The sequence below is a fragment of the Somniosus microcephalus genome, chromosome 10 (assembly GCF_052327205.1).
Source record: "Somniosus microcephalus isolate GS21.2 chromosome 10, FLI_Smic_1.0, whole genome shotgun sequence".
In the NCBI taxonomy this organism is placed as follows: Eukaryota; Metazoa; Chordata; class Chondrichthyes; order Squaliformes; family Somniosidae; genus Somniosus; species Somniosus microcephalus.
This window is the reverse complement of record NC_140996.1, coordinates 234,607,842-234,634,304: the sequence shown is the minus strand read 5'-3', so window position 1 is coordinate 234,634,304 and position 26,463 is coordinate 234,607,842. Positions and strand designations below refer to the sequence as shown.

Here is a 26,463-nt window from a genome sequence, read left to right as displayed (position 1 = left end):
CTGAGGGAGTGCTGCACTGTTGGAGGGGCAGTACTGAGGGAGCGCTGCACTGTCGGGGGGCAGTACTGAGGGAGTGCTGCACTGTCAGAGGGGCAGTACTGAGGGAGCGCCGCACTGTCGGGGGACAGTACTGAGGGAGTGCTGCACTGTCGGGGGGCAGTACTGAGGGAGTGCTGCACTGTCGGGGGGCAGTACTGAGGGAGTGCTGCACTGTCGGAGGGCAGTACTGAGGGAGTGCTGCACTGTCAGAGGAGCAGTACTGAGGGAGTGCTGCACTGTCGGAGGGCAGTACTGAGGGAGCGCTGCACTGTCGGAGGGGCAGTACTGAGGGAGTGCTGCACTGTCGGAGGGGCAGTACTGAGGGAGCGCTGCACTGTCAGGGGGCAGTACTGAGGGAGTGCTGCACTGTCAGAGGAGCAGTACTAAGGGAGTGCTGCACTGTCGGAGGGCAGTACTGAGGGAGCGCTGCACTGTCGGAGGGGCAGTACTGAGGGAGTGCTGCACTGTCGGAGGGCAGTACTGAGGGAGCGCTGCACTGTCGGAGGGGCAGTACTGAGGGGGCGCTGCACTGTCAGAGGGGCAGTACTGAGGGAGCACTGCACTGTCGGAGGGGCAGTACTGAGGGAGTGCTGCACTGTCGGAGGGGCAGTACTGAGGCAGCGCTGCACTGTCGGGGGGCAGTACTGAGGGAGTGCTGCACTGTCAGAGGGGCAGTACTGAGGGAGTGCCGCACTGTCGGGGGGCAGTACTGAGGGAGTGCTGCACTGTCGGAGGGGCAGTACTGAGGGAGTGCTGCACTGTCGGAGGGGCAGTACTGAGGGAGCGCTGCACTGTCGGAGGGGCAGTACTGAGGGAGCGCTGCACTGTCTGAGGTGCAGTACTGAGGGAGTGCTGCACTGTCGGAGGGGCAGTACTGAGGGAGCGCTGCACTGTCTGAGGTGCAGTACTGAGGGAGCGCCGCACTGTCGGGGGGCAGTACTGAGGGAGTGCTGCACTGTCGGAGGGGCAGTACTGAGGGAGCGCTGCACTGTCGGAGAGGCAGTACTGAGAGAGTGCTGCACTGTCGGAGGGGCAGTACTGAGGGAGCGCTGCACTGTCGGAGGGGCAGTACTGAGGGAGCGCTGCACTGTCTGAGGTGCCGTCTTTCGGATGAGACGTTAAACCGAGGCCCCGTCTGCTCTCTCAGGTGGATGTAAAAGATCCCACGGCACTATTGGAAGAAGAGCAGGGGAGTTATCTCCGGTGTCCTGGGCCAATATTTATCCCTCAACCAACATCAGATTATAAAAACAGATTATCCAGTCATTATCACATTGCTGTTTGTGGGAGCTTGCTGTGCGCAAATTGTCTGCTGCGTTTCCTACATTACAACAGTGACTACACTTCAAAAAGTACTTCATTGGCTCTAAAGCGATTTGGGACATCCTGAGGTTGTGAAAGGCGCTATAGAAATGCAAGTCCTTTCAAGTCTTTTCGTCACATATTGAACATCTCTTCTGTTTCTGCCTGACAGTTTATTCAACAATCTGTTTAAAGTTCATTAATCATTAATTCCTACTTCTGTCCATTGGCCCTACATTTCTGGTTTAATTTTAAGTAATATTCTTGATGTCCTTTAAATATACCATTGATTTGTACCTGGATGAGCTCAATCCATCCACCTGCTTTACAGGAACAGTGAGCTCGAGGAACAGCACCTCATCTTTCGATTCGGCACTTTACAGCCTGCCGGACTCAATATCGAGTTCAACAATCTCAGATCATAACCTCGGCCCCATTGTTTCGGACAGCAGCTGTTGAGGATTCTGCCATTCCCATTTACACCTCCTCTAGACCCATCTTTTGTTTCTTTACTTGTCCCATTACCATCTCCTTTTGCCTTGTATCATCATCCCTTTTATCTTTTAATCTCTCCTGCCTTCCACCCTATCACAGACCTTCCCTTTTATTCTTTCCTCCCCTCCCCCTCTTTCCCTGCCTCTGTACTTGCTTAAAACCTATTACATCTCTAACTTTTTCCAGTTCTGACGAAGGGTCATCGACCTGAATCATTAACTCTGTTTCTCTTTGCACAGACGCTGCCTGACCGGCTGAGTGTTTCCAGCATTTTCTGTTTTTGTTACAGCTGCTTTACAGACTGTCAGGTTTGAGCCTTTCCTTGACGTCACTCAAAGCCCGTCCCTTTAAACCTGTCCGGACCCTCTCCAACACCTCGACTGCCTGCCGCCACTCTTGTGATGCTTTAGGTGAAGGAGCCCGTCCTGTCAGCCTTGTCTTTGTTTGCTGGAGCTTAGCATCGTTCTTCCATCCGCTGCAGGCGGCTTTGGGTCTGAATATCACATTTCATTATCTGGCAAAAAAAGGTTTATTTTTATATTTAGATCAGCAGGCAGCGGAAATTTATCTCTAAAAAGGACAGTCAATTCCCACATCAAATTAATAAACTGTACTGCAAAAAAAACCTTCAGCAACATGCGGTTCTCCTCTTTGGAGCAGAGGAGGTTAAGGGGAGATTTAATAGAGTTGTTCAAAATTATGAGGGGTTTTGATGGAGTAAATAAGGAGAAACTGTTTCCAGTGGCAGGAGGGTCGGTAACCAGAGGACACAGATTGAAGGGAATTGGCAAAAGAACCAGAGGGGAGATGAGGAGAATGTTTTTACGCAGCGAGTTGTTGTGATCTGGAACGCGCTGCCTGAAAGGGCGGTGGAAGCAGATTCAACAGTAACTTTCAAAAGGGAATTGGATAAATACTTGAAAAGGAGAAATTCACAGGGCTGTGGGGAAAGAGCAGGGGGGAGTGGGACTAATTGGAGAGCTCGTTCAAAGAGCCGGCACAGGCACGATGGGCCGAATGGCCTCTGTCTGTGCTGTGTGATTCTATGATTCTAGGCACGTGATTGGAGTTGGTTATGTTACTGGGCTAGTAATCCAGAACCCTGGACCAATGTTTCCCTCCAGATGTTCACCGTCACAGTGACATCTGGAGCGTGACATCTGGAGCGTGACATCTGGAACATGACATCTGGAGCGTGACATCTGGAACATGACATCTGGAGCGTGACATCTGGAGCGTGAGGCCTGAGCTGTGATGTCTGGAATGTGACACTTTATATTAGTGCATATAAAATTCTGGGAATTATTGCTGGATTAATCCCCAGGACCAGATGGTTTCCATCCCAGGGTTTTAAAGGAAGTCGGTGAGCACATTGCAGATGCCCAAACTATAATCTTCCAAAGTTCTCTCGATTCAGGAACTGTCCCTTTAGATTGGTAAATTGCACATGTCACTCCGCTATTTAAGAATGGCGAGAGAGGGAAACTAGGGAATTCTAGACCAGTTAGCCTAACCTCTGTTGTCAGGAAATTGCTAGAGTCTATAATTAAGGATAGGGTGACTGAACACCTCGAAAATTCTCAGTTGATCAGAGCGAGCCAGCATGGACTTGTGAAAGGCAGGTCATACCTGACAAACCTGATTGAATTTTTTGAAGAGGTGACTGAAGTAGTGGACAGGGGAATGTCTATGGATGTTATTTATATGGACTTCCAGAAGGTTCCACATAAGAGCCTGTTAACTAAGGTAGAAGCCCACAGAGTTGAGGGCAAATTATTGACCTGGTTAGGAAATTGGCTGAGCGGCAGGAGACAGGCAGTAGGGATAATGGGCAGGTACTCAAATTGGCAGGATGTGACTAGTGGTGTCCTGCAGGGACCTGTGTTGGGGCCTCAACTATTCACAGTATTTATTAACGACTTAGATGATGGGATAGAGAGCCACATATCCAAGTTTACCAATGACACAAAGATAGGCAGCATTGTAGGCAATGTAGATAAAAGCATAAAATTACAGAGGGATATCGACAGATTAAGTGAATGGGCAAAACTGTGGCAAATGGATTTCAATGTAGGCAAATGTGAGGTCATCCACTTTGGACATAAAAAGGATCGAACAGGGGACTTTCTAAATGGTGAAAGGCGAAAAACAGTGGAGGTCCAAAGAGACTTGGGGTTCAGGTACATCGATCATTAAAATATCATGAACAGGTACAGAAAATGATCAAAAAGGCCAATGGAATATCGAGAGGACCAGAGTCCAAGGGGGTAGAAGTTATGCTGCAGCTGTACAAAGCCCTGGTTAGACCACACCTCATAGAAAGTTACAGCACGGAAGGAGGCCATTTCGGCCCATCGTGTCCGCGCCGGCCAACAAAGAGCCATCCAGCCTAATCCCACTTCCCAGCTCTTGGCCCGTAGCCTTGCAGGTTGGAGCATCCCAAGTGCACATCCAAGTACTTTTTAAATGTGGTGAGGGTTCCTGCCTCTACCACCCTTTCAGGCAGTGAGTTCCAGACCCCCACAACCCTCTGGGTGAAGAAATTTCCCCTCAAATCCCCTCTAAACCTTCCGCCAATTACTTTAAATCTGTGGCCCCTGGTTTTTGACCCCTCTGCTAAGGGAAATAGGTCCTTTCTATCCACTCTATCTAGGCCCCTCATAATTTTATACACCTCAATAAGGTCTCCCCTCAGCCTCCTCTGTTCCAAGGAAAACAGACCCAGCCTATCCAGTCTTTCCTCATAGCTAAGATTCTCTACTCCCAGCAACATCCTTGTAAATCTCCTCTGTACCCTCTCTAGTGCAATCACATCTTTCCTGTAATGTGGTGACCAGAACTGCACGCAGTACTCTAGCTGAGGCCTAACTAGTGTTTTATACAGTTGAAGCATAACCCCCCTGCTCTTGTATTCTATGCCACGGCTAATAAAGGCAAGCATTCCGTATGCCTTCTTAACCACCTTATCTACCTGGCCTGCTACCTTCAGGGATCTGTGGACATGCATTCCATGGTCGCTTTGTTCCTCTACACTACTCAGTGTCCTACCATTTCCTACTCCCTTCCTAACAGCATTGTGGGAGTACCTACACCATATGGACTGCAGCGGTTCAAGAAGGCGGCTCACCACCACCTTCTCGAGGGCAATTAGGGATGGGCAATAAATGCCGGCCTAGCCAGCGACGCCCACATCCCATCAATGAATTAAAAAAATTTTTTTTTAATGTATATTCCTTGTTTCCTTCTTCAGCATCAACCACACAGCAGGTTGTCTCAGCTCCAACCGTTCACCCCCGAGTCCTCGATCCAAAACCAAACCCCGAAAGGGAAGAGGGGGAAAAGAGGGCAACCTGACAGAGAGAGGTCACAAGAGGTCACAGAGAGAGGTCACAAGAGGTCACAGAGAGACGTCACAAGAGGTCACAAGAGGTCACTGAGAGAGGTCACAAGAGGTCACTGAGAGAGGTCACAAGAGGTCACTGAGAGAGGTCACAAGAGATCACAGAGAGAGGTCACTGAGCGAGGTCACTGAAAGAGGTCACAAGAGGTCACTGAGAGAGGTCACAAGAGGTCACTGAGAGAGGTCACAAGATGGCTGGCATAGAGAGAAAAGAAAGACTCGCGTTTCTCCAGCACCTTTCACCACCTCAGGACGTCCCAAAGCGCTTTACAGCCAATGAAGCACTTTTTGAAGTGTAGTCGCTGTTGTAATGTAGGAAACGCGGCAGCCAATTTGTGCACAGCAAGCTCCCACAAACAGCAATGTGATAATGACCTGATAATCTGTTTTTTGGTGATGTTGGTTGAAGGGTAAATATTGGCCCCAGGACAGCGGGGAGTCACTGACCTCATCTCCTCTGGAGATCTTCCCCCCGCTGCCACCAACCTCATAGTTCCCCAACCCCGCACAGCCCGCTTCTACCTCCTTCCCAAGATCCACAAACAGGACTGCCCTGGTAGACCCATCGTTTCAGCCTGTTCTTGCCCCACGGAACTTATCTCTTCCTATCTTGATTCCATCTTTTCTCCCCTTGTCCAGTCTCTTCCCACCTACATCCGCGACTCTTCGGACGCCCTCTGCCACTTTAACAGTTTCCAGTTTCCTGGCCCCAACCGCTTCCTTTTCACCATGGACGTACAATCCCTCTACACCTCCATCCCCCACCAGGATGGCCTGAGGGGGCTCCGCTTCTTCCTTGAACAGAGGCCCGACCAGTCCCCATCCACCACCACCCTCCTCCGTCTGGCTGAACTTGTTCTCACATTGAACAACTTCTCCTTTAACTCCACTCATTTCCTCCAAATCAAAGGTGTTGCCATGGGTACCCGCATGGGTCCTAGCTATGCCTGCCTTTTCGTGGGCTATGTGGAACAATCTTTGTTCCAGTCCTACTCGGGTCCCCTCCCTCACCTCTTTTTCCGATACATTGATGACTGTATCGGTGCCGTTTCCTGCTCTTGTCCCGAACTTGACAATTTCATTCACTTTGCCTCCAATTTCCACCCTTCCCTCACCTTCACATGGTCCATCTCTGACTCTTCCCTTCCCTTCCTCGACTTCTCCGTCTCCATTTCTGGGGATAGGTTATCGACCAATATTCACTACAAGCCCACTGACTCCCACAGCTACCTGGACTACACTTCCTCCCACCCCGCTTCCTGTAAGGACTCTATTCCATTCTCCCAGTTTCTCCGTCTCCGCCGTATCTGCTCCGACGATGCCACCTTCCATACCAGTGCTTCCGACATGTCTTCCTTTTTCCTCAACCGAGGATTCCCCTCTACTGTGGTTGACACGGCCCTCGAGCGTGTCCGTTCTATCTCCCGCACTTCTGCCCTCACCCCTGCCCCTCCCTCCCCGGAACTACGATAGGGTTCCCCTTGTCCTCACCTTTCACCCCACCAGCCTCCACGTTCAACGGATCATCCTCCGCCATTTCCGCTACCTCCAACGTGATCCCACCCACCAAACACATCTTCCCCTCACCTCCCCTTTCAGCATTCCGTAGGGACCACTCCCTCCAAGACACCCTAGTCCACTCCTCTATCGCCCCCAACACCCCTTCCCCTTCGCCCGGCACCTTCCCGTGCAAGCGGAGGAGATGTAACACCTGCCCCTATACCTCCCCCCTTCCCACTGTCCAGGGCCCGAAACACCCCTTCCAGGTGAAACAGCGATTTACTTGTACTTCTCGCAATCTAGTATACTGTATTCGCTGCTCACGATGCGGTCTCCTCTACATTGGGGAGACCAAACGCAGATTGGGTGACCGCTTTGCGGAACACCTCCGTTCAGTCCGTAAGGGTGACCCCGAGCTTCCGGTCGCCTGTCATTTTAATTCACCGCTCCATTCCCACTCGGACCTCACCGTCCTTGGCCTCTTGTACTGTTCCACGGAAGCTCAGCGTAAACTCGAGGAACAGCACCTCATCTTCCGATTAGGCACTCTGCAGCCTTCCGGACTCAATATCGAGTTCAACAGTTTCAGATCATAACCTCGGCCCCCTATTTCATTTTTTCTTGTAATTTTTCCACTCCTTTCCCCCCCCCCCTTTTCCTTTTGTTTCTCTCTCACACCTGGCAGCTATCCCTTGCCCTGCCAGTACACTTTACACCTAATCTCAGCCTATTACCATCTCGTCTAGCTTCTAACACCTTTCATTGTCTCCTTTTTTACTTCTTTTGTTTCTTTTATTCTTTTGTCCGATCGCAGCCCTGCCTCCAATCCATCTTTTCTTTCCAGTTTTGAAGAAGGGTTCAACCCGAAACGTCAACTCAAATTTCTGTCCACGGATGTTGCCTGACCTGCTGAGTTTTTCCAGTATTTTCTGTTGTTATTTGGGATAACTCCACTGCTCTTCTTCCAAATAGTGCCATTGGATCTTTTACGTCCACCTGAGAGGGCAGACGGGGGCCTCGGTTTAACGTCTCATCTGAAAGATGGCCCCTCCAACAGTGCGGCGTTCCCGCAGTACTGCCCCTCCGACAGTGCGGCGCTCCCTCAGTACTGCCCCTCCGACAGTGCGGCGTTCCCCGCAGTACTGCCCCCTCCGACAGTGCGGCGCTCCCTCAGTACTGCCCCTCCGACAGTGCGGCGTTCCCGCAGTACTGCCCCTCCGACAGTGCGGCGCTCCCTCAGTACTGCCCCTCCGACAGTGCGGCGTTCCCGCAGTACTGCCCCTCCGACAGTGCGGCGCTCCCTCAGTACTGCCCCTCCAACAGTGCGGCGCTCCCTCAGTACTGCCCCTCCGACAGTGCGGCGCTCCCTCAGTACTGCCCCTCCGACAGTGCGGCGTTCCCGCAGTACTGCCCCTCCGACAGTGCGGCGCTCCCTCAGTACTGCCCCTCCGACAGTGCGGCGCTCCCTCAGTACTGCCCCTCCGACAGTGCGGCGCTCCCTCAGTACTGCCCCTCCGACAGTGCGGCGCTCCCTCAGTACTGCCCCTCCGACAGTGCGGCGTTCCCGCAGTACTGCCCCTCCGACAGTGCGGCGCTCCCTCAGTACTGCCCCTCCGACAGTGCGGCGCTCCCTCAGTACTGCCCCTCCGACAGTGCGGCGTTCCCGCAGTACTGCCTCTCCGACAGTGCAGCGCTCCCTCAGTACTGCCCCCTCTGACAGTGCAGCGCTCGCTCAGTACTGCCCCTCTGACAGTGCGGCGCTCCCTCAGTACTGCCCCTCCGACAGTGCGGCACTCCCTCAGTACTGCCCCTCCGACAGTGCGGCGCTCCCTCAGTACTGACCCTCCGACAGTGCGGCGCTCCCTCAGTACTGCCCCTCCGACAGTGTGGCGCTCCCTCAGTACTGCCCCTCCGACAGTGCGGCGCTCCCTCAGTACTGCCCCTCCGACAGTGCGGCGCTCCCTCAGTACTGTCCCTCCGACTGTGTGGCGCTCCCTCAGTACTGCCCCTCTGACAGTGCAGCGCTCCCTCAGTACTGCCCCTCTGACAGTGCGGCGCTCCCTCAGTACTGCCCCTCCGACAGTGCGGCGCTCTCTCAGTACTGCCCCTCCGAGAGTGCAGCGGTTTTGGGGTCTGATGCCAATGTTCTTCTCCTGCAGCCGGAGTACCTGACCCTCGAGGATCTCTGTCAGGACTTGGCCGTGGAATTGCTGGGAATGTGTCGGAACCAGAGCGAAGTCAACGCGGTGTTAAACGACAGCGGAGATGATAGCGGGGAAATCATGGACAATCAGGCCTTTGAGGAAGGGATTCCGAACCTGGCCCGGCTCCGGCTCGCCGTCAACTACAATCAGAAGAGGGTGAGTGTGGGGGGTGGGGTGGGGCGGTGGGGGCTGGGGATGTCTCACTGCAGGGGGGGCGGGATTGTCTCGCTGCAGGGGGCGGGGGATGTCTCGCTGCAGGGGGCGGGGGGATGTCTCACTGCGGGGGGCGGGGGATGTCTCGCTGCGGGGGGCGGGGGATGTCTCGCTGCGGGGGGGCGGGGGATGTCTCGCTGCGGGGGGCAGGGGATGTCTCGCTGCGGGGGGCGGGGGGATGTCTCGCTGCGGGGGGCGGGGGGATGTCTCGCTGCGGGGGGCGGGGGATGTCTCGCTGCGGAGCGCGGGGGATGTCTCGCTGCGGGGGGGCGGGGGGATGTCTCGCTGCGGGGGGCGGGGGGATGTCTCGCTGCGGGGGGGCGGGGGGATGTCTCGCTGCGGGGAGCGGGGGATGTCTCGCTGCGGGGGGCGGGGATGTCTCGCTGCGGGGGGCGCGGGGAAGTCTCGCTGCGGGGGGGTGCGGGGAAGTCTCACTGCGGGGGGTGGGGGATGTCTCGCTGCGGGGGCGGGAGATGTCTCGCTGCGGGGGGCGGGGGATGTCTCGCTGCGGGGGGCGGGGGGATGTCTCGCTGCGGGGGGCGGGGGAGGTCTTGCTGCGGGAGCGGGGGAGGTCTCGCTGCGGGGGCGGGGGATGTCTCGCTGCGGGGGGCGGGGGAGGTCTCGCTGCGGGGGGCGGGGGGTGTCTCGCTGCGGGGGGCGGGGGGGTGTCTCGCTGCGGGGTATGTCTCGGCGGGGGCGCAGGGGATGTCTCGCTGCGGGGGCGGGGGATGTCTCGCTGCGGGGGGCGGGGGATGTCTCGCTGCGGGGGCGGGGGATGTCTCGCTGCGGGCGCGGGGGATGTCTCGCTGCGGGGGGCGGGGGATGTCTCGCTGCGGGGGCGGGGGATGTCTCGCTGCGGGGGCGGGGGATGTCTCGCTGCGGGCGCAGGGGGATGTCTCGCTGCGGGGGGCGGGGGATGTCTCGCTGCGGGGGCGGGGGATGTCTCGCTGCGGGGGCGGGGGATGTCTCGCTGAGGGGGCGGGGGATGTCTCGCTGCGGGGGCGGGGTATGTCTCGCTGCGGGGGGCGCGGGGGATGTCTCGCTGCGGGGGGCGGGGGATGTCTCGCTGCGGGGGGCGCGGGGGATGTCTCGGTGCGGGGGGCGCGGGGGATGTCTCGCTGCGGGGGGCGGGGGGGTGTCTCGCTGCGGGGTATGTCTCGGCGGGGGCGCGGGGGATGTCTTGCTGCGGGGGGCGGGGGGTGTCTCGCTGCGGGGGGCGGGGGGGGTGTCTCGCTGCGGGGTATGTCTCGGCGGGGGGCGCGGGGGATGTCTCGCTGCGGGGGCGGGGGATGTCTCGCTGCGGGGGGCGGGGGATGTCTCGCTGCGGGGGCGGGGGGATGTCTCGCTGCGGGGGGCGGGGGGATGTCTCGCTGCGGGGGGCGGGGGATGTCTCGCTGCGGGGGGCGGGGGGATGTCTCGCTGCGGGGGGCGGGGGATGTCTCGCTGCGGGGGCGGGGGATGTCTCGCTGCGGGGGGCGGGGGATGTCTCACTGCGGGGGGCGGGGGATGTCTCACTGCGGGGGGCGGGGGGTGTCTCGCTGCGGGGGGCGGGGGATGTCTCACTGCGGGGGGCGGGGGATGTCTCACTGCGGGGGGCGGGGGATGTCTCACTGCGGGGGGCGGGGGGGTGTCTCGCTGCGGGGGGCGGGGGGATGTCTCACTGCGGGGGGCGGGGGATGTCTCACTGCGGGGGGCGGGGGGTGTCTCGCTGCGGGGGGCGGGGGATGTCTCACTGCGGGGGGCGGGGGATGTCTCACTGCGGGGGGCGGGGGATGTCTCACTGCGGGGGGCGGGGGATGTCTCACTGCGGGGGGCGGGGGATGTCTCACTGCGGGGGGCGGGGGATGTCTCACTGCGGGGGGCGGGGGGTGTCTCGCTGCGGGGGGCGGGGGATGTCTCGCTGTGGGGCGGGGGGTGTCTCACTGCGGGGGGCGGGGGATGTCTCGCTGTGGGGCGGGGGGTGTCTCACTGCGGGGGGGCGGGGGGGTGTCTCGCTGCGGGGGGCGGGGGATGTCTCGCTGTGGGGCGGGGGGTGTCTCACTGCGGGGGGCGGGGGATGTCTCGCTGTGGGGCGGGGGGTGTCTCACTGCGGGGGGTGTCTCGCTGCGGGGGGCGGGGGATGTCTCGCTGTGGGGCGGGGGGTGTCTCACTGCGGGGGGCGGGGGATGTCTCGCTGTGGGGCGGGGGGTGTCTCACTGCGGGGGGGCGGGGGGGTGTCTCGCTGCGGGGGGCGGGGGATGTCTCGCTGTGGGGCGGGGGGTGTCTCACTGCGGGGGGCGGGGGGATGTCTCGCTGTGGGGCGGGGGGTGTCTCACTGCGGGGGGCGGGGGGTGTCTCGCTGCGGGGGGGCGGGGGATGTCTCGCTGCGGGGGGCGGGGGATGTCTCGCTGCGGGGGGTGGGGGATGTCTCGGTGCGGGGGCGGGAGATGTCTCGCTGCGGGGGGCGGGGGATGTCTCGCTGCGGGGGGCGGGGGATGTCTCGCTGCGGGGGGCGGGGGGTGTCTCGCTGCGGGGCGGGGGGTGTCTCACTGCGGGGGGCGGGGGGTGTCTCGCTGCGGGGGGCGGGAGATGTCTCGCTGCGGGGGGCGGGGGATGTCTCGCTGCGGGGGGCGGGGGATGTCTCGCTGCGGGGGGCGGGGGAGGTCTCGCTGCGGGGGGCGGGGGATGTCTCGCTGCGGGGGGCGGGGGGATGTCTCGCTGCGGGGGGCGGGGGATGTCTCGCTGTGGGGGGGCGCGGGATGTCTCGCTGCGGGGCGGGGGATGTCTCGGCGGGGGCGGGGGAGGTCTCGCTGCGGGGAGCGGGGGATGTCTCGCTGCGGGGGGCGGGGGGATGTCTCGCTGCGGGGCGGGGGATGTCTCGCTGCGGGAGCGGGGGATGTCTCGGCGGGGGCGGGGGATGTCTCGCTGCGGGGGGGGGCGGGGGATGTCTCGCTGCGGGAGCGGGGGATGTCTCGCTGCGGGGGCGGGGGATGTCTCGCTGCGGGGGGGGGCGGGGGATGTCTCGCTGCGGGGGGCGGGGGTGGGGGGGGACGTGCGTTTGGTTCAGAGGGGTGGGATCGATGGATGGACGATGAATGGAGTGATTTCTGGGCTGCTCGCTAACACTCCCCCTGTGATACTCTTCTCTCCAGACCTCAGCTGTGTCTCCTTTCTCCCTACAGTTTGTGGCTCATCCCATCTGCCAGCAGGTGCTCACCTCCATCTGGTGCGGAAAGCTGACGTGGTGGCGAGGCAGCAGGAACATCTGGTTAATATCCATCTCTTGTTTGATGTTCTTCACCATGCCCTTGTTGAGCATGGCCTACTGGTTTGCCCCCAAATCCAAGGTACAACGCGGGGCGGTGGGGATGAGGGTGCGTTGGGGGGGGACGGATGGGGGGGACGATGGGGGACGGGGTGGGGGGGACGATGGGGGACGGATGGGGGGGACGATGGGGGACGGGGTGGGGGGGGATGAGGGTGCGTTGGGGGGGGACGGATGGGAGGGGACGATGGGGGACGGGGTGGGGGGGATGAGGGTGCGTTGGGGGGGGACGGATGGGGGGGACGATGGGGGATGGGGTGGGGGGGGACGATGGGGGACGGATGGGGGGGACGATGGGGGACGGGGTGGGGGGGATGAGGGTGCGTTGGGGGGGGACGGATGGGGGGGACGATGGGGGACGGGGTGGGGGGGATGAGGGTGCGTTGGGGGGGGACGGATGGGGGGGACGATGGGGGACGGATGGGGGGGGACGATGGGGGACGGGGTGGGGGGGATGCACTGCGGCGAGACTTATGGTGAAAACAGTTCTTCAACCCAATATTTTGGTAAAAAAGACTCGCATCTCGTCCGAGACTTTTCACAACCTCAGGACGTCCCAAAACGCTTTACAGCCATTGAAGTATTTTTTGAAGTGTAGTCACTGTTGTAATGTAGGAAACGCGGCAGCCAATCTGCACACAGCAAGATCCCACAAAACAGACATGATCTGTTTTAGTGATGTTGGTTGAGGGATAAATATTGGCCCCAGGACACCGGGGAGAACTCCCCCCTGCTCTTCTTCGAAATAGTGCCATGAGATCTTTTACAGCCACCTGAGAGAGCAGACAGGGTATCGGTTTAACATCTCATCCGAAAGATGGCCCCTCCGACAGTGCCGCGCTCCCTCAGTACTGCCCCTCCGACAGTGCGGCACTCACTCAGTACTGCCCCTCCGTCAGTGCAGCGCTCCCTCAGTACTGCCCCTCTGACAGTGCGGCACTCCCTCAGTACTGCCCCCTCCGACAGTGCAGCGCTCCCTCAGTACTGCCCCTCCGACAGTGCAGCGCTCACTCAGTACTGCGCCTCCGGCAGTGCGGCGCTCCCTCAGTACTGCCCCTCCGAAAGTGCAGCGCTCCCTCAGCACTGCCCCTCCGACAGTGTAGCGCTCACTCAGTACTGCCCCCTCCGACAGTGTGGCACTCCCTCAGTACTGCCCCTCCGACAGTGCGGCGCTCCCTCAGTACCTGACCCTCTGACAGTGCAGCGCTCCCTCAGTACTGCCCCTCCAACAGTGCGGTGCTCCCTCAGTACTGCCCCTCCGACAGTGCAGCGCTCCCTCAGCACTGCCCCTCCGACAGTGCGGCGCTCACTCAGAACTGCCCCTCCGACAGTGCGGTGCTCCCTCAGTACTGCCCCTCCGACAGTGCAGCGCTCCCTCAGCACTGCCCCTCCGACAGTGCAGCACTCACTCAGTACTGCCCTCCCGACAGTGTGGCACTCCCTCAGTACTGCCCCTCCGACAGTGCGGCGCTCCCTCAGTACTGACCCTCCGACAGTGCAGCGCTCCCTCAGTACTGCCTCCCTCCGACAGTGCAGCGCTCACTTCAGTACAGCCTCTCCGACAGTGCCGGCGCTCCCTCAGTACTGCCCCTCCGACAGTGCAGCGCTCCCTCAGCACTGCCCCTCCGACAGTGCGGCGCTCACTCAGTACTGCCCCTCCGACAGTGTGGCACTCCGTCAGTACTGCCCCTCCGGCAGTGCGGCGCTCCCTCAGTACTGCCTCTCCGACAGTGCGCGTGCTCCCTCAGTACTGCCCCTCCGACAGTGCAGCGCTCCCTCAGCACTGCCCCTCCGACAGTGCAGCGCTCACTCAGTACTGCCCCTCCGACAGTGTGGCACTCCCTCAGTAGTCTGCTCCTCCGACAGTGCGGCGCTCCCTCAGTACTGACCCTCCGACAGTGCAGCGTGTGATGAAATATTCCATGCATCACTCATCAGTATTTCTCTGCCTGTGACTGTGGTTGGTTTCAGTTTCATTTCCATTGCATTGTACTGTGTGTAGGGCTCCGCCCATACCTGGCTCCTATGTAAGCTGGCCCAGCCTGCAGCACATCCAGTACGGCAGACCTCTGGATGGAAGATACATTCTCCTCTGTGTGTTACCTTCTAAGTCAATAAAAGCCTTGTTTTGTTTTCGCTAACATCAAGTCTCGGATTTATTGAGGCACGTCAATTTTATTGACTTAATTTTCAACACAATGGATCAACTCTTGAAAACCCCGAACGTTTGGATTTGGACCAGCATGCTTCGGACGCATCGGCACGCTTCGGACCACTGGTTTATGTGTATGGAATTCTTCCTGGACAATTCCACAGCCGTCAAAGACGCTCCGGACGCTGCGAGTATGAAACTCGGAATTCTGCGGCATTGGGTAAGCCACCGGGTTTACCCTCTCATCCAAGACGCCGACACGTACCCGGCCGCCTGCGACATCTTAAAGGCGCATTACCAGCAGCCTACGAATGAGGTGTATGCTAGGCATCTGCTCGCTACTCGCGCACAGCGACCTGGGGAATCGGTGGAGTGAGTTCCTAGGCACCCTGAAAATGCTGTGGCAAGACTGCAAGTGCCAAGATGTAAAAGCCGCAGTGTACACTGACGAGCTTGTTCGCGATGCCTTTATCACAGGCCTCAGCTCCACTTACATCCGGCAGAGACTGCTGGAAAAAACGGGATTGGACCTGAAACAGGCTGCGGACACAGCACGATCCCTGGATGTGGCCCAGAGAAACTCGGACGCCTACTCTTCAGCCCGCGCCGTCCACGCCGCCACGTGTGCACCAAGGGCGCCGCCATCTTGGAAGGCATCTTCCCCGCCCGGCAGCCCGACACCGTCGGGGCCCCGCTCTCCCCCCAGAAGCCCTACGACAGCCGCAACGCGTCGGGGACCCAACTGCTACTTCTGCGGGCAGCCGAAGCACACCAGAAACCTTGTGCCCGGCGAAAGGCACCACCTGCTTTAAGTGCGGTAAGAAGTGGCAACTTCGGGAAGGTGTGCAGAGGGAACCCCGCCGGAAAACCCGCCACCGCCGCGTGTGCGCCGTGGGAGCGGCCATCTTGGACGCCATCTTGCCCGACCTCGTGGGGTCCACCATCTTGTGAGCAGACAGCGTGGACGCCACCTTGTCTCGATCAGGGCCCTACAGTGGCATCGGTCACAGTGGACCAGACCAGGCCGCACCCGCTATCCAAATCAATGGTGGACATCGAGGTGAACGGGTGCAGGGTTAAATGTTTAATTGACAGTGGAAGCACGGAGAGTTTTATCCACCCTGAACTGGTACAACAACTCTCCCTAAAGGTGGTCCCTACTCGGGGTACCATCTCTATGGCTGATAAAACCCAGACATCGACCATTATGGGTTACTGCACGGTACAATTGTCCGTTAACGGAACTGTATATGATAATTTTAAAGTATTAATCATGAAGAATCTACGTGCGAGTGTGATCTTGGGCCTGGATTTCCAGTGCTACCACCAAAGCACCACGCTCAATTACGGTGGGTCCCAGCCGCCCCTCACAGTGTGCGGTCTGGCTACCCTGAAGGTAAAGCCGCCTTCGCTATTCGCGAACCTTACCCCTAATTGCCGGCCAATAGCGACCAAAAGCAGGAGGTACAGCTGGGAGGACAGGCGGTTTATCGCGACCGAGGTAGACAGGCTCCTGAAAGAGCGCATTATTGAACGCAGCAATAGCCCGTGGCGCGCCCAAGTGGTGGTGGTAAGGGGTAGCGAGAAGAAACGGATGGTGATCGACTATAGCCAAACGATCAACAGGTACACCCAACTAGACGCCTACCCGCTACCCCGCATATCAGAAATGGTGAACCAAATCACCCAATACCGGGTGTTCTCCACCATTGACCTCAAGTCAGCGTACCACCAGCTCCCTATCAGACCAGAGGACCGCCCGTACACCGCCTTCGAGGTGAACGGACGCCTCTACCAATTCCTCAGAGTCCCCTTTGGGGTGACGAATGGGGTCTCAGTCTTCCAGAGGGAGATGGACCGCATGGTCGATGACCACCACTTGCAGGCAACCTTCCCCTACCTCGACAATGTCACCATCTGCGGTCACAACCAGCAGGATCACGACTCGAACCTCGAGAGGTTCCTGAAAACCGCACAAAAACTCAACCTCACCTACAACGAGGACAAGTGCGTTTACAACACCACGCGCCTCTGCATACTAGGCAGCGTGGTGGAGAATGGGGAAATCGGACCAGACCCCGACCGATTGCCCCCCTACGGAGCTGCCCCTGCCCAACACTCCCAAAGCCCTGAAAAGGTGCCTGGGGTTATTTTCTTATTATTCCCAATGGGTCCCCAACTACTCTGACAAAGCCCGCCCCCTCTTGAAAGCATCCTCTTTTCCGCTCTCTGCTGAGGCCCATGCCGCCTTCAAAAGCATTAAGCAGGATATTGAGCGGGCCACGCTACAGGCAGTGGACGAGAACACTCCCTTTCAAGTGGAAAGTGATGCATCTGACTTTGCCTTGGCGGCCACCCTCAACCAGGCGGGGCGGCCCGTAGCTTTCTTCTCGAGGACTCTCCAAGGGCCCGAGATCAGACACTCCTCCGTAGAAAAGGAGGCCCAAGCCATCGTGGAGGCAGTGCGCCACTGGCGCCACTACCTAGCCGGCAAACGCTTCACCCTACTTACCGACCAGCGGTCGGTAGCGTTTATGTTCAATAATAAACAGAGGGGGAAGATTAAAAATGATAAGATTCTTAGGTGGCGGATCGAGCTCTCCACCTTCGAGTATGACATCATTTACCGGCCAGGGGCCCTTAACGAATCCCCCGACGCCCTCTTCACGAGGGATGTGTGCCAGCGCCACCGGGGATCGGCTACAGACCCTCCACAATGACCTCTGCCACCCAGGGGTCACGCGGCTGTTCCACTTCATAAAGTCCCGCAACTTACCCTACTCGATTGAGGAAGTTCGGTCCCTGACCAGGAACTGTCGCACTTGCGCTGAGTGCAAGCCTCGGTTCTACCACCCAGATAGAGCCCACTTAATCAAAGCTACACGGCCCTTTGAGCGGCTCAGCTTAGACTTCAAGGGCCCCCTCCCGTCCGTCGACCGCAATGTTTACTTCCTGAACATTGTGGACGAATACTCTCGTTTCCCATTCGCCTTCCCCTGCCCAGACATGACCAGCGCCACGGTCATTAAATGCCTCAACAGCCTGTTCTGCCTGTTCGGTATGCCGAGCTACATCCATACGGATAGGGGGGCGTCCTTCATGAGTGAAGAGCTACGCCAGTACATGCTGTCCAGGGGGATCGCCACGAGCCGTACCACCAGCTACAACCCCCGGGTAACGGTCAAGTGGAGCGAGAGAACGGGACAGTATGGAAAGCAGTCACTCTAGCTCTAAGGACCAAAGGCCCTCCCTATCTCCCGCTGGCAGGAAGTCCTCCCAGATGTGCTCCATTCGATATGGTCGCTATTGTGTACTGCCACTAATGCCACGCCTCACGAGCGAATGTTTGTCTTTCCCGGAAATCCACCTCAGGCGTATCCATGCCGTCATGGCTCTCCACCCCAGGTCCAGTATTCGTGCGAAGGCATTGTGAGGGGCCACAAGACGGACCCTCTCGTGGAGTCAGTGCACCTACTCCACGCCAACCCCCAATACGTGTATGTCCGGCACGCCGACGGAAGGGAGGACACCGTGTCCATAAAAGACGTCGCCCCAGCCGGTAACGACAACAACCACGACAAACAGCAGCAACAACGACCACAGCAACTCTTACCCACCCACTACTCTTTCATCACCCCCGGAAGAACATCGACCAACGGTACCCCCACCAACTACCCTTCAACAACCCTGGCGGCACCCCCGGCAGAGACCCAGGAGGCCACCGGGGACACCAGCCGACACCCGCGGCACCACAACAGCCACGTCGGTCGCAGAGGACTATCAAACCCCCGAACAGACTAAATCTATAGAAGGGGTGAATGTGATGAAATATTCCATTCATCACTCATCAGTATTTCTCTGCCTGTGACTGTGGTTGGTTTCAGTTTCATTTCCATTGTATTGTACTGTGTGTAGGGCTCCGCCCATACCTGGCTCCTATGTAAGCTGGCCCAGCCTGCAGCACATCCAGTACGGCAGACCTCTGGATGGAAGATACATTCTCTGTGTGTTACCTTCTAAGTCAATAAAAGCCTTGTTTTGTTTCGCTACAATCGAGTCTCGGATTTATTGAGGCACATCACAGCGCTCCCCTCAGTACTGCCCCTCCGACAGTGCAGCACGAGGATGTTCAATGTTTAGCTTAAACATTCACTCCCTCCACCACCGGCGTACCGTGGCTGCAGTGTGTACCATCTACAAGATGCACTGCAGCAACTCGCCAAGGCTTCTTCGGCAGCACCTCCCAAACCCGCGACTTCTTCCACCTAGAAGGACAAGGGCAGCAGGCGCATGGGAACACCACCACCTCCAAGTTCCCCTTCAAGTCACACACCATCCTGACTTGGAAATATATCGGCCGATCCTTCATCGTCGCTGGGTCAAAATCCTGGAACTCCCTCCCTAACAGCACTGTGGGAGTACCTTCACCACACGGACTGCAGCGGTTCAAGAAGGCGGCTCACCACCACCTTCTCAAGGGCAACTAGGGATGGGCAATAAATGCTGGCCTTGCCAGCGACGCCCACACCCTGAAAATGAATTTTTTCAAATGGATTGTTGTCTAAGGAGGACTTGTAGTTAGACTTCACCGTACTGAACAGGAGCAGCTCCAAGATATGTAGAGCACTAGAATCGTAGAATCATAGAATCTTACAGCACAGACGGAGGCCATTCGGCCCATCGTGCCTGTGCCGGCTCTTTGAACGAGCTGTCGTGCTCAGTCCCACACCCCCCGCTGTGTGTCCGTAACCCGGTCAGTTCCTCATCCTCAACCTGTCCAACTCCCTTTTACAATTATTGATGAATCAGCTTCCGCCACCTCTTCAGGTCGAGCGTTCCCGATCCCACAACTCTCGGAGTAAAACATTTCTCCTCATCTCTCCTCTAGATTCTGCCAATGATTTTGAATCTGTGACCTCTGGTTATTGACCCACTCGCCCGAGGGAAGAGTTTTTCCCCATTTACTCGATCAAAACCTCATCATCTTGTAAACCTCCATTCGGTCACCTCTTCACCTTCTCTGTTCCCAGGAGAACAGTCCCAACTTTTCCAATCTCTCCTCATAACTGAAGTCCCTCATCCCTGGTCACATCCTGGGACAGACAAACTGAAAATAGAAATACACCCGGAGCCCTTTACCCATCAGCGCGCCAAGAAACTCGCAATATTTAGAAACCGATCTTCTAAAAAGCAGCTCGCACTCAAGCCATGCAATCCTTCACCACGTTTGATCTCTTGGTTTCCCAATGGTTTTTTTTGGCTGGTTGTGTTCCAGGTTGGACAGATGGTTCATACTCCGGTTATTAAGTTCCTCCTTCACTCCTCTTCCTACATTTGGTTCCTGGTCTTCCTCCTGGTGGAGTCGATAATTGCCCAGCAGTTCAGAGAACAGTCTTCATCCAGGCATCAGCCAATCTACCTGAATTCCTTCCACATGATTTGGGTGGTGGGTAAGTCACAACCTCGGAGGGAACGCAGCCGGTTTCTGGGACACAGGATCCGCAAGAGATGTTTGAAGGTTGCGAAGGGGAATGACTCAGACAGATCGTAAAGTGTGGCACAAGGGTTTGATGTTTATATTGAGGAAGTGAGGGTGCAGCAACCTCAGGACGTCCCAAAGCGCCTCACAGCCAAGTACTTTTGAAGTGTAGTCACTGTTTGTAATGTAGGAAACGCGGCAGTTTATTTGGGCACAGCAAGATCCCACAAACAGCAATGTGATAATGACAAGCAATTTTTTTCATAGAACCTTACAGCACAGGAGGAGGCCATTCGGCCCATCGTGCCTGTGCCGGCTCTTTGAACGAGCTCCAATTAGTCCCACTCCCCCCGGCTCTTTCCCCATAGCCCTGCAAATCATTTTCTTTTCAAGTATTTATCCAATTCCCTTTTGAAAGTTATTATTGAATCTGCTTCCACCGCCCTTTCAGGCAGCACATTCCAGATCACAACAACTCGCTGCGTAAAAAAAAAAACAATTCTCCTCATCTCCCCTCTGGTTCTTTTGCCAATTCCCTTCACTCTGTGTCCTCTGGCTACCGACCCTCCTGCCACTGGAAACAGTTTCTCCTTATTTACTCCATCAAAACCCCTCAGGATTTTGAACACCTCTATCAAATCTCCCCTTAACCTTCTCTGCTGTAAGGAGAACAATCCCACTCTCCAGCCTCTCCACATCACCGAAGTCCCTTGTCCATCTCCCTGGAGCAGATTGGACAGTGAATTTCCACTTGGACAATGTATGGGGAGGCTGTGAAACTGAAACCCTCAGGCCAATGCCTTAAGGAATGGACGGGAGAGCGAAGTTTGGAGGGATTCAGGAAGGGAGGGTGAAGTGGTTTCCCAGGGTGCTATGTTCTAACCATTTTGTCCTTCCTCTGCAGGGTTCTTCTGGTATGAGTGCAAGGAGGTGTGGATCGAGGGGCTGCGGAGTTACCTGTTGGACTGGTGGAATTTCCTGGACATTGTTATCCTGAGCATGTACCTGGCCTCCTTCGCCCTGAGAGTTGTGGTCTACCTGAGTGGAAAACTCTACTGTGTGGAGGACGACAAATCTTACGCCTGTTACTACTTCACAGTGGCTGGTGGGTGTCGGACATCAAACATCATCATCGCTGTTGGGGCATCATTTCCCGCCACCCCCCGTCGCTGCGCTTTAGTGACATCGTAACCATGACGGGAACGTACCACGTTCACCCCGTGTTAACAACATCGTAACCACGACGGGAACGTACCCTGTTCACTCCGTGTTAACAGCATCATAACCACGGCGGGAACATACCCCGTTCACCCCGTGTTAACAGCATCGTAACCACGACGGGAACGTACCCTGTTCACTCCGTGTTAACAGCATCGTAACCATGACGGGAACGTACCACGTTCACCCCGTGTTAACAACATCGTAACCACGACGGGAACGTACCCTGTTCACTCCGTGTTAACAGCATCGTAACCACGACGGGAACATACCCCGTTCACCCCGTGTTAACAGCATCGTAACCACGGCGGGAACGTACCCCGTGTTAACAGCATCGTAACCACGGCAGGAACGTATCCCATTCACCCCGTGTTAACAGCATCGTAACCGTGACGTGAACGTACCCCGTTCACTCCGTGTTAACAGCATCGTAACCACGACGGGAACGTACCCCGTTCACCCCGTGTTAACAGCATCGTAACCACGACAGGAACGTACCTCGTTCACCCCGTGTTAACAGCATCGTAACCACTGTGGGGAGATTTCTTGGACCCTGATTTCCTGATGTCTGATTTCCCCACTTCATGATATTTGATTTCTGATGAACTCGAGTTCCGATAGCCTGATTTCACCGCCGGTGCAGTGTTTGGGGGAAAAATTGGGTGTCGCCCATTTTGGGGTGCTAATATCGGCCAGGCGCAAAGTTTAGTGGCCGGCGCTAATTATCGCCTCCAACTGCAAAATTCCCCTCTATCGCCCCTGGAGGTGATTGGAGCGATAAATCAGGCGCTACACACCTCTCTTAAGGCGCTAACGTCGGGGAGCGAGGTGCTACCTCAGAGCGCTACCGAAGCTCAGGCGATGTCCGTTACCATGGAAACCAGACAGACTGGTGCCGTCCAGTTCTTAAAGGGGAGGGGCCATCTTGCTGGCCAGCCGCTCCCTGCTCATTGCAGCCTGGAATCTCGGTCTGGAGAGACCTCGAAAGCAATTGTGTTGGAAGCACTAATGGAGAGGCCCAGGGAAAGAGCTTAGGAACCTCAATAGTGGTGCTGAGGGCCAAAACTCCTTAGGACGGCGTCGAATCTCTCCAGACGTCTCTCTCCCTCTCAACCTGCATGGACCAAAATGTTGCCGACAAGAAAAGGCAGGAAGCGCCCGCCTTTAAATAGCGCTCCCCCAGCCCCTCCTCGACTTGAAAACGTTCCCCTCTACCTGTCGTTCCTAGCGGCAGGCGGTAAGGCAGGGGGCGCGACTCGATATCCGGTCTGGAGCGCTCCTGGGGCGTTGCACGCTCGACTGAGGCGCTAACCAACCGAATGTTTCCCCCGGAAAGTGCAGCCCCAGCCATCTACAACCCAAGATTCCAGCAATCCCGCAATGCCGGTGGAAATGTGGACTCCCTCCCACTCCCTCAGACCCTGCAGGAGACTCACCCGCTCTCTCCCCCTCCCCCCACAGCAGGGTGGAGTCCCGACACACCCGGGTTCTGCCCCTTCGAACTCCGAGGCCCCTGTCAGCTGATCTTCCCGATCTCTGCACTCGCTGCCCATTGGAATCTCAGCCCTCTACAATGTAAAAGCGAGGAAGTGCCATCACCGAGAGTGTTGGCCACGCTTGACTGGCAGCACTGATTGGCCATCTGAGGAAGGGGATCGTGGGCTGTGGAGAGTCCAGTTAATGGGCGAAACAGAAAAGACTTGCATTCCTATAGCACCTTTCACCACCTCAGGACATCCCAAAGCGTTTTACAGCCAATGAAGTACTTTTTGAAGTGGAGTCACTGCTGCAATGTAGGAAACGCGCCGCCATTTGTGCACAGCAAGCTCCCACAAACAGCAATGTGATAATGGTCAGATCATCTGTTTTTAGTGATGTTGATTGAGGGATAAATATTGGTCAGGACACCGGGGAAAACTCCCCTGCTCTTCTTTGAAATAGTGGCCATGGGATCTTTTATGTCCACCTGAGAGAGCAGACGAGACCTCGGTTTAACGTCTCATCCGAAAGACGGCAACTCCGACAGTGCAGCGCTCCCTCAGTACTGCCCCTCCGACAGTGCGGCGCTCCCTCAGTACTGCCCCTCCGACAGAGCGGCGCTCCCTCAGTACTGCCCCTCCGACAGAGCGGCGCTCCCTCAGTACTGCCCCTCCGACAGTGCAGCGCTCTCTCAGTACTGCCCCTCCGACAGTGCGGCGCTCCCTCAGTACTGCCCCTCCGACAGTGCGGTGCTCCCTCAGTACTGCCCCTCCGACAGTGCAGCGCTTCCTCAGTACTGCCCCACCGACAGTGCGGCACTCCCTCAGTACTGCCCCTCCGACAGTGCGGCGCTCCCTCAGTACTGCCCCTCCGACAGTGCAGCGCTCCCTCAGTACTGCCCCTCCGACAGTGCAGCGCTCTCTCAGTACTGCCCCTCCGACAGTGCGGCGCTCCCTCAGTACTGCCCCTCCGACAGTGCGGCGCTCTCTCAGTACTGCCCCTCCGACAGTGCGGCGCTCCCTCAGTACTGCCACTCCGACAGTGCGGCGCTCTCTCAGTACTGCCCCTCCGACAGTGCGGCGCTCCCTCAGTACTGCCCCTCCGACAGTGCAGCGCTCCCTCAGTACTGCCCCTCCGACAGTGCAGTGCTCCCTCAGTACCGCCCCTCCGACAGTGCGGCGCTCCCTCAGTACTGCCCCTCCGACAGTGCGGCGCTCCCTCAGTACTGCCCCTCCGACAGTGCAGCGCTCCCTCAGTACTGCCCCTCCGACAGTGCAGCGCTCCCTCAGTACCGCCCCTCCGACAGTGCGGCGCCCCCTCAGTACTGCCCCTCCGACAGTGCGGCACTCCCTCAGTACTGCCCCTCCGACAGTGCGGCGCTCCCTCAGCACTGCCCCTCTGACAGTGCAGTGCTCCCTCAGTACTGCCCCCCCCGACAGTGCGGCGCCCCCTCAGTACTGCCCCTCCGACAGTGCGGCACTCCCTCAGTACTGCCCCTCCGACAGTGCGGCGCTCCCTCAGTACTGCCCCTCCGACAGTGCAGTGCTCCCTCAGTACTGCCCCCCCGACAGTGCGGCGCTCCCTCAGTACTGCCCCTCCGACAGTGCGGCGCTCCCTCAGTACTGCCCCTCCGACAGTGCAGCGCTCCCTCAGTACTGCCCCTCCGACAGTGCAGCGCTCCCTCAGTACTGCCCCTCCGACAGTGCGGCGCCCCCTCAGTACTGCCCCTCCGACAGTGCGGCACTCCCTCAGTACTGCCCTTCCGACAGTGCGGTGCTCCCTCAGTACTGCCCCTCTGACAGTGCAGTGCTCCCTCAGTACTGCCCCCCCCGACAGTGCAGTGCTCCCTCAGTACTGCCCCTCCGACAGTGCGGCACTCCCTCAGTACTGCCCCTCCGACAGTGCGGCGCTCCCTCAGTACTGCCCCTCCGACAGTGCAGTGCTCCCTCAGTACTGCCCCCCCCGACAGTGCAGTGCTCCCTCAGTACTGCCCCTCCGACAGTGCGGCACTCCCTCAGTACTGCCCCTCCGACAGTGCGGCGCCCCCTCAGTACTGCCCCTCCGACAGTGCGGCGCTCCCTCAGTACTGCCCCCCCGACAGTGCGGCGCTCCCTCAGTACTGCCCCCCCGACAGTGCGGCGCTCCCTCAGTACTGCCCCCCCGACAGTGCGGCGCTCCCTCAGTACTGCCCCTCCGACAGTGCAGTGCTCCCTCAGTACTGCCCCTCCGACAGTGCAGTGCTCCCTCAGTACTGCCCCTCCGACAGTGCAGTGCTCCCTCAGTACTGCCCCCCCGACAGTGCAGTGCTCCCTCAGTACTGCCCCTCTGACAGTGCAGTGCTCCCTCAGTACTGCCCCCCCGACAGTGCAGCGCTCCCTCAGTACTGCCCCTCCGACAGTGCAGTGCTCCCTCAGTACTGCCCCTCCGACAGTGCAGTGCTCCCTCAGTACTGCCCCTCCGACAGTGCAGTGCTCCCTCAGTACTGCCCCCCCGACAGTGCAGTGCTCCCTCAGTACTGCCCCTCCGACAGTGCAGTGCTCCCTCAGTACTGCCCCTCCGACAGTGCAGTGCTCCCTCAGTACTGCCCCCCCGACAGTGCAGTGCTCCCTCAGTACTGCCCCCCCGACAGTGCAGTGCTCCCTCAGTACTGCCCCCCCGACAGTGCGGCGCTCCCTCAGTACTAGCACTGGGAGTTGGACTATGGGGCGCAAGTCTCTGGAGTGGGATTTGAAACCATGTCCTTCTGACAGAGAGGCGAGAGTCCCTGAGCCACAACATTGGGCAGTGATGTTGAGCCACTGAACTATTTGTGGATATACGTTCGGTTCAAGTAAATCGTGCAGCGTCCGGTGAATCGTTTCCTTGGCTTTGGTCTCCGAGTTCTGCTTCACTAACGGAATTGGGTCTGTCCCCCTTCTCAGAGAGACACGAGTGGAAACAGGAGGACCCACAGATGGTGGCGGAGGTCCTGTTCGCAATCACCAGCATGCTGAGCCTCGCCCGGCTGACCTCTATCCTCCCTGCCCACGAGACCCTCGGAACTCTCCAGATCTCCATTGGGAAGATGATTGACGACATGATGAGGTGCGGAGCCCCACCCCCAAAAACATTCTAGACTTGAGTATTCTTCCTGTGTCGGGGGAGGTTCTGGGACTCACCCAGTCCAGGTCAGGGGCAAAGATTAAGCTTTTGAAATGATAGAATAACCTCTCGCTTCAATCTCATTTCATCTATTGCAACCTCTCTGGGCCTGGCATTGTCCTGGTATTTAATGCACAAGGTTGGATTCTGCTTCGGTCCCAGATTTTCAAGTATACTTTCCCCCCCAACCCCACCCCCCCCACCTTCTCCCCAATCCCCCAACCCCACCCCCCCACCTTCTCCCCAATCCCCCAACCCCACCCCCCCACCTTCTCCCCAATCCCCCAACCCCACCCCCCCACCTTCTCCCCCAATCCCCCAACCCCCACCCCCCCACCTTCTCCCCCAATCCCCCAACCCCACCCCCCACCTTCTCCCCCAATCCCCCAACCCCACCCCCCCACCTTCTCCCCCAATCCCCAACCCCACCCCCCCACCTTCTCCCCAATCCCCCAACCCCACCCCCCCACCTTCTCCCCAATCACCCCAACCCCACCCCCCACCCACCTTCTCCCCAATCCCCCAACCCCACCCCCC

The 26,463-nt window shown here is 58.2% G+C and overlaps 1 protein-coding gene across 1 annotated transcript in view; it reads left to right on the top strand.

The window, feature by feature from the left end:
- LOC147112186 (short transient receptor potential channel 2-like) overlaps positions 1 to 25,900 on the top strand; it is a 35,640-nt gene extending 9,740 nt beyond the window's left edge. The window contains exons 3-7 of the mRNA XM_085998324.1: positions 8,896 to 9,096; positions 12,315 to 12,479; positions 19,885 to 20,059; positions 20,993 to 21,193; positions 25,707 to 25,900. Of these exons, the coding sequence (XP_085854450.1) occupies positions 8,896 to 9,096; positions 12,315 to 12,479; positions 19,885 to 20,059; positions 20,993 to 21,193; positions 25,707 to 25,900 (936 nt within the window). The remainder of the gene's footprint in view (positions 1 to 8,895; positions 9,097 to 12,314; positions 12,480 to 19,884; positions 20,060 to 20,992; positions 21,194 to 25,706) is intronic.
- Positions 25,901 to 26,463: the final 563 nt, after the last annotated feature.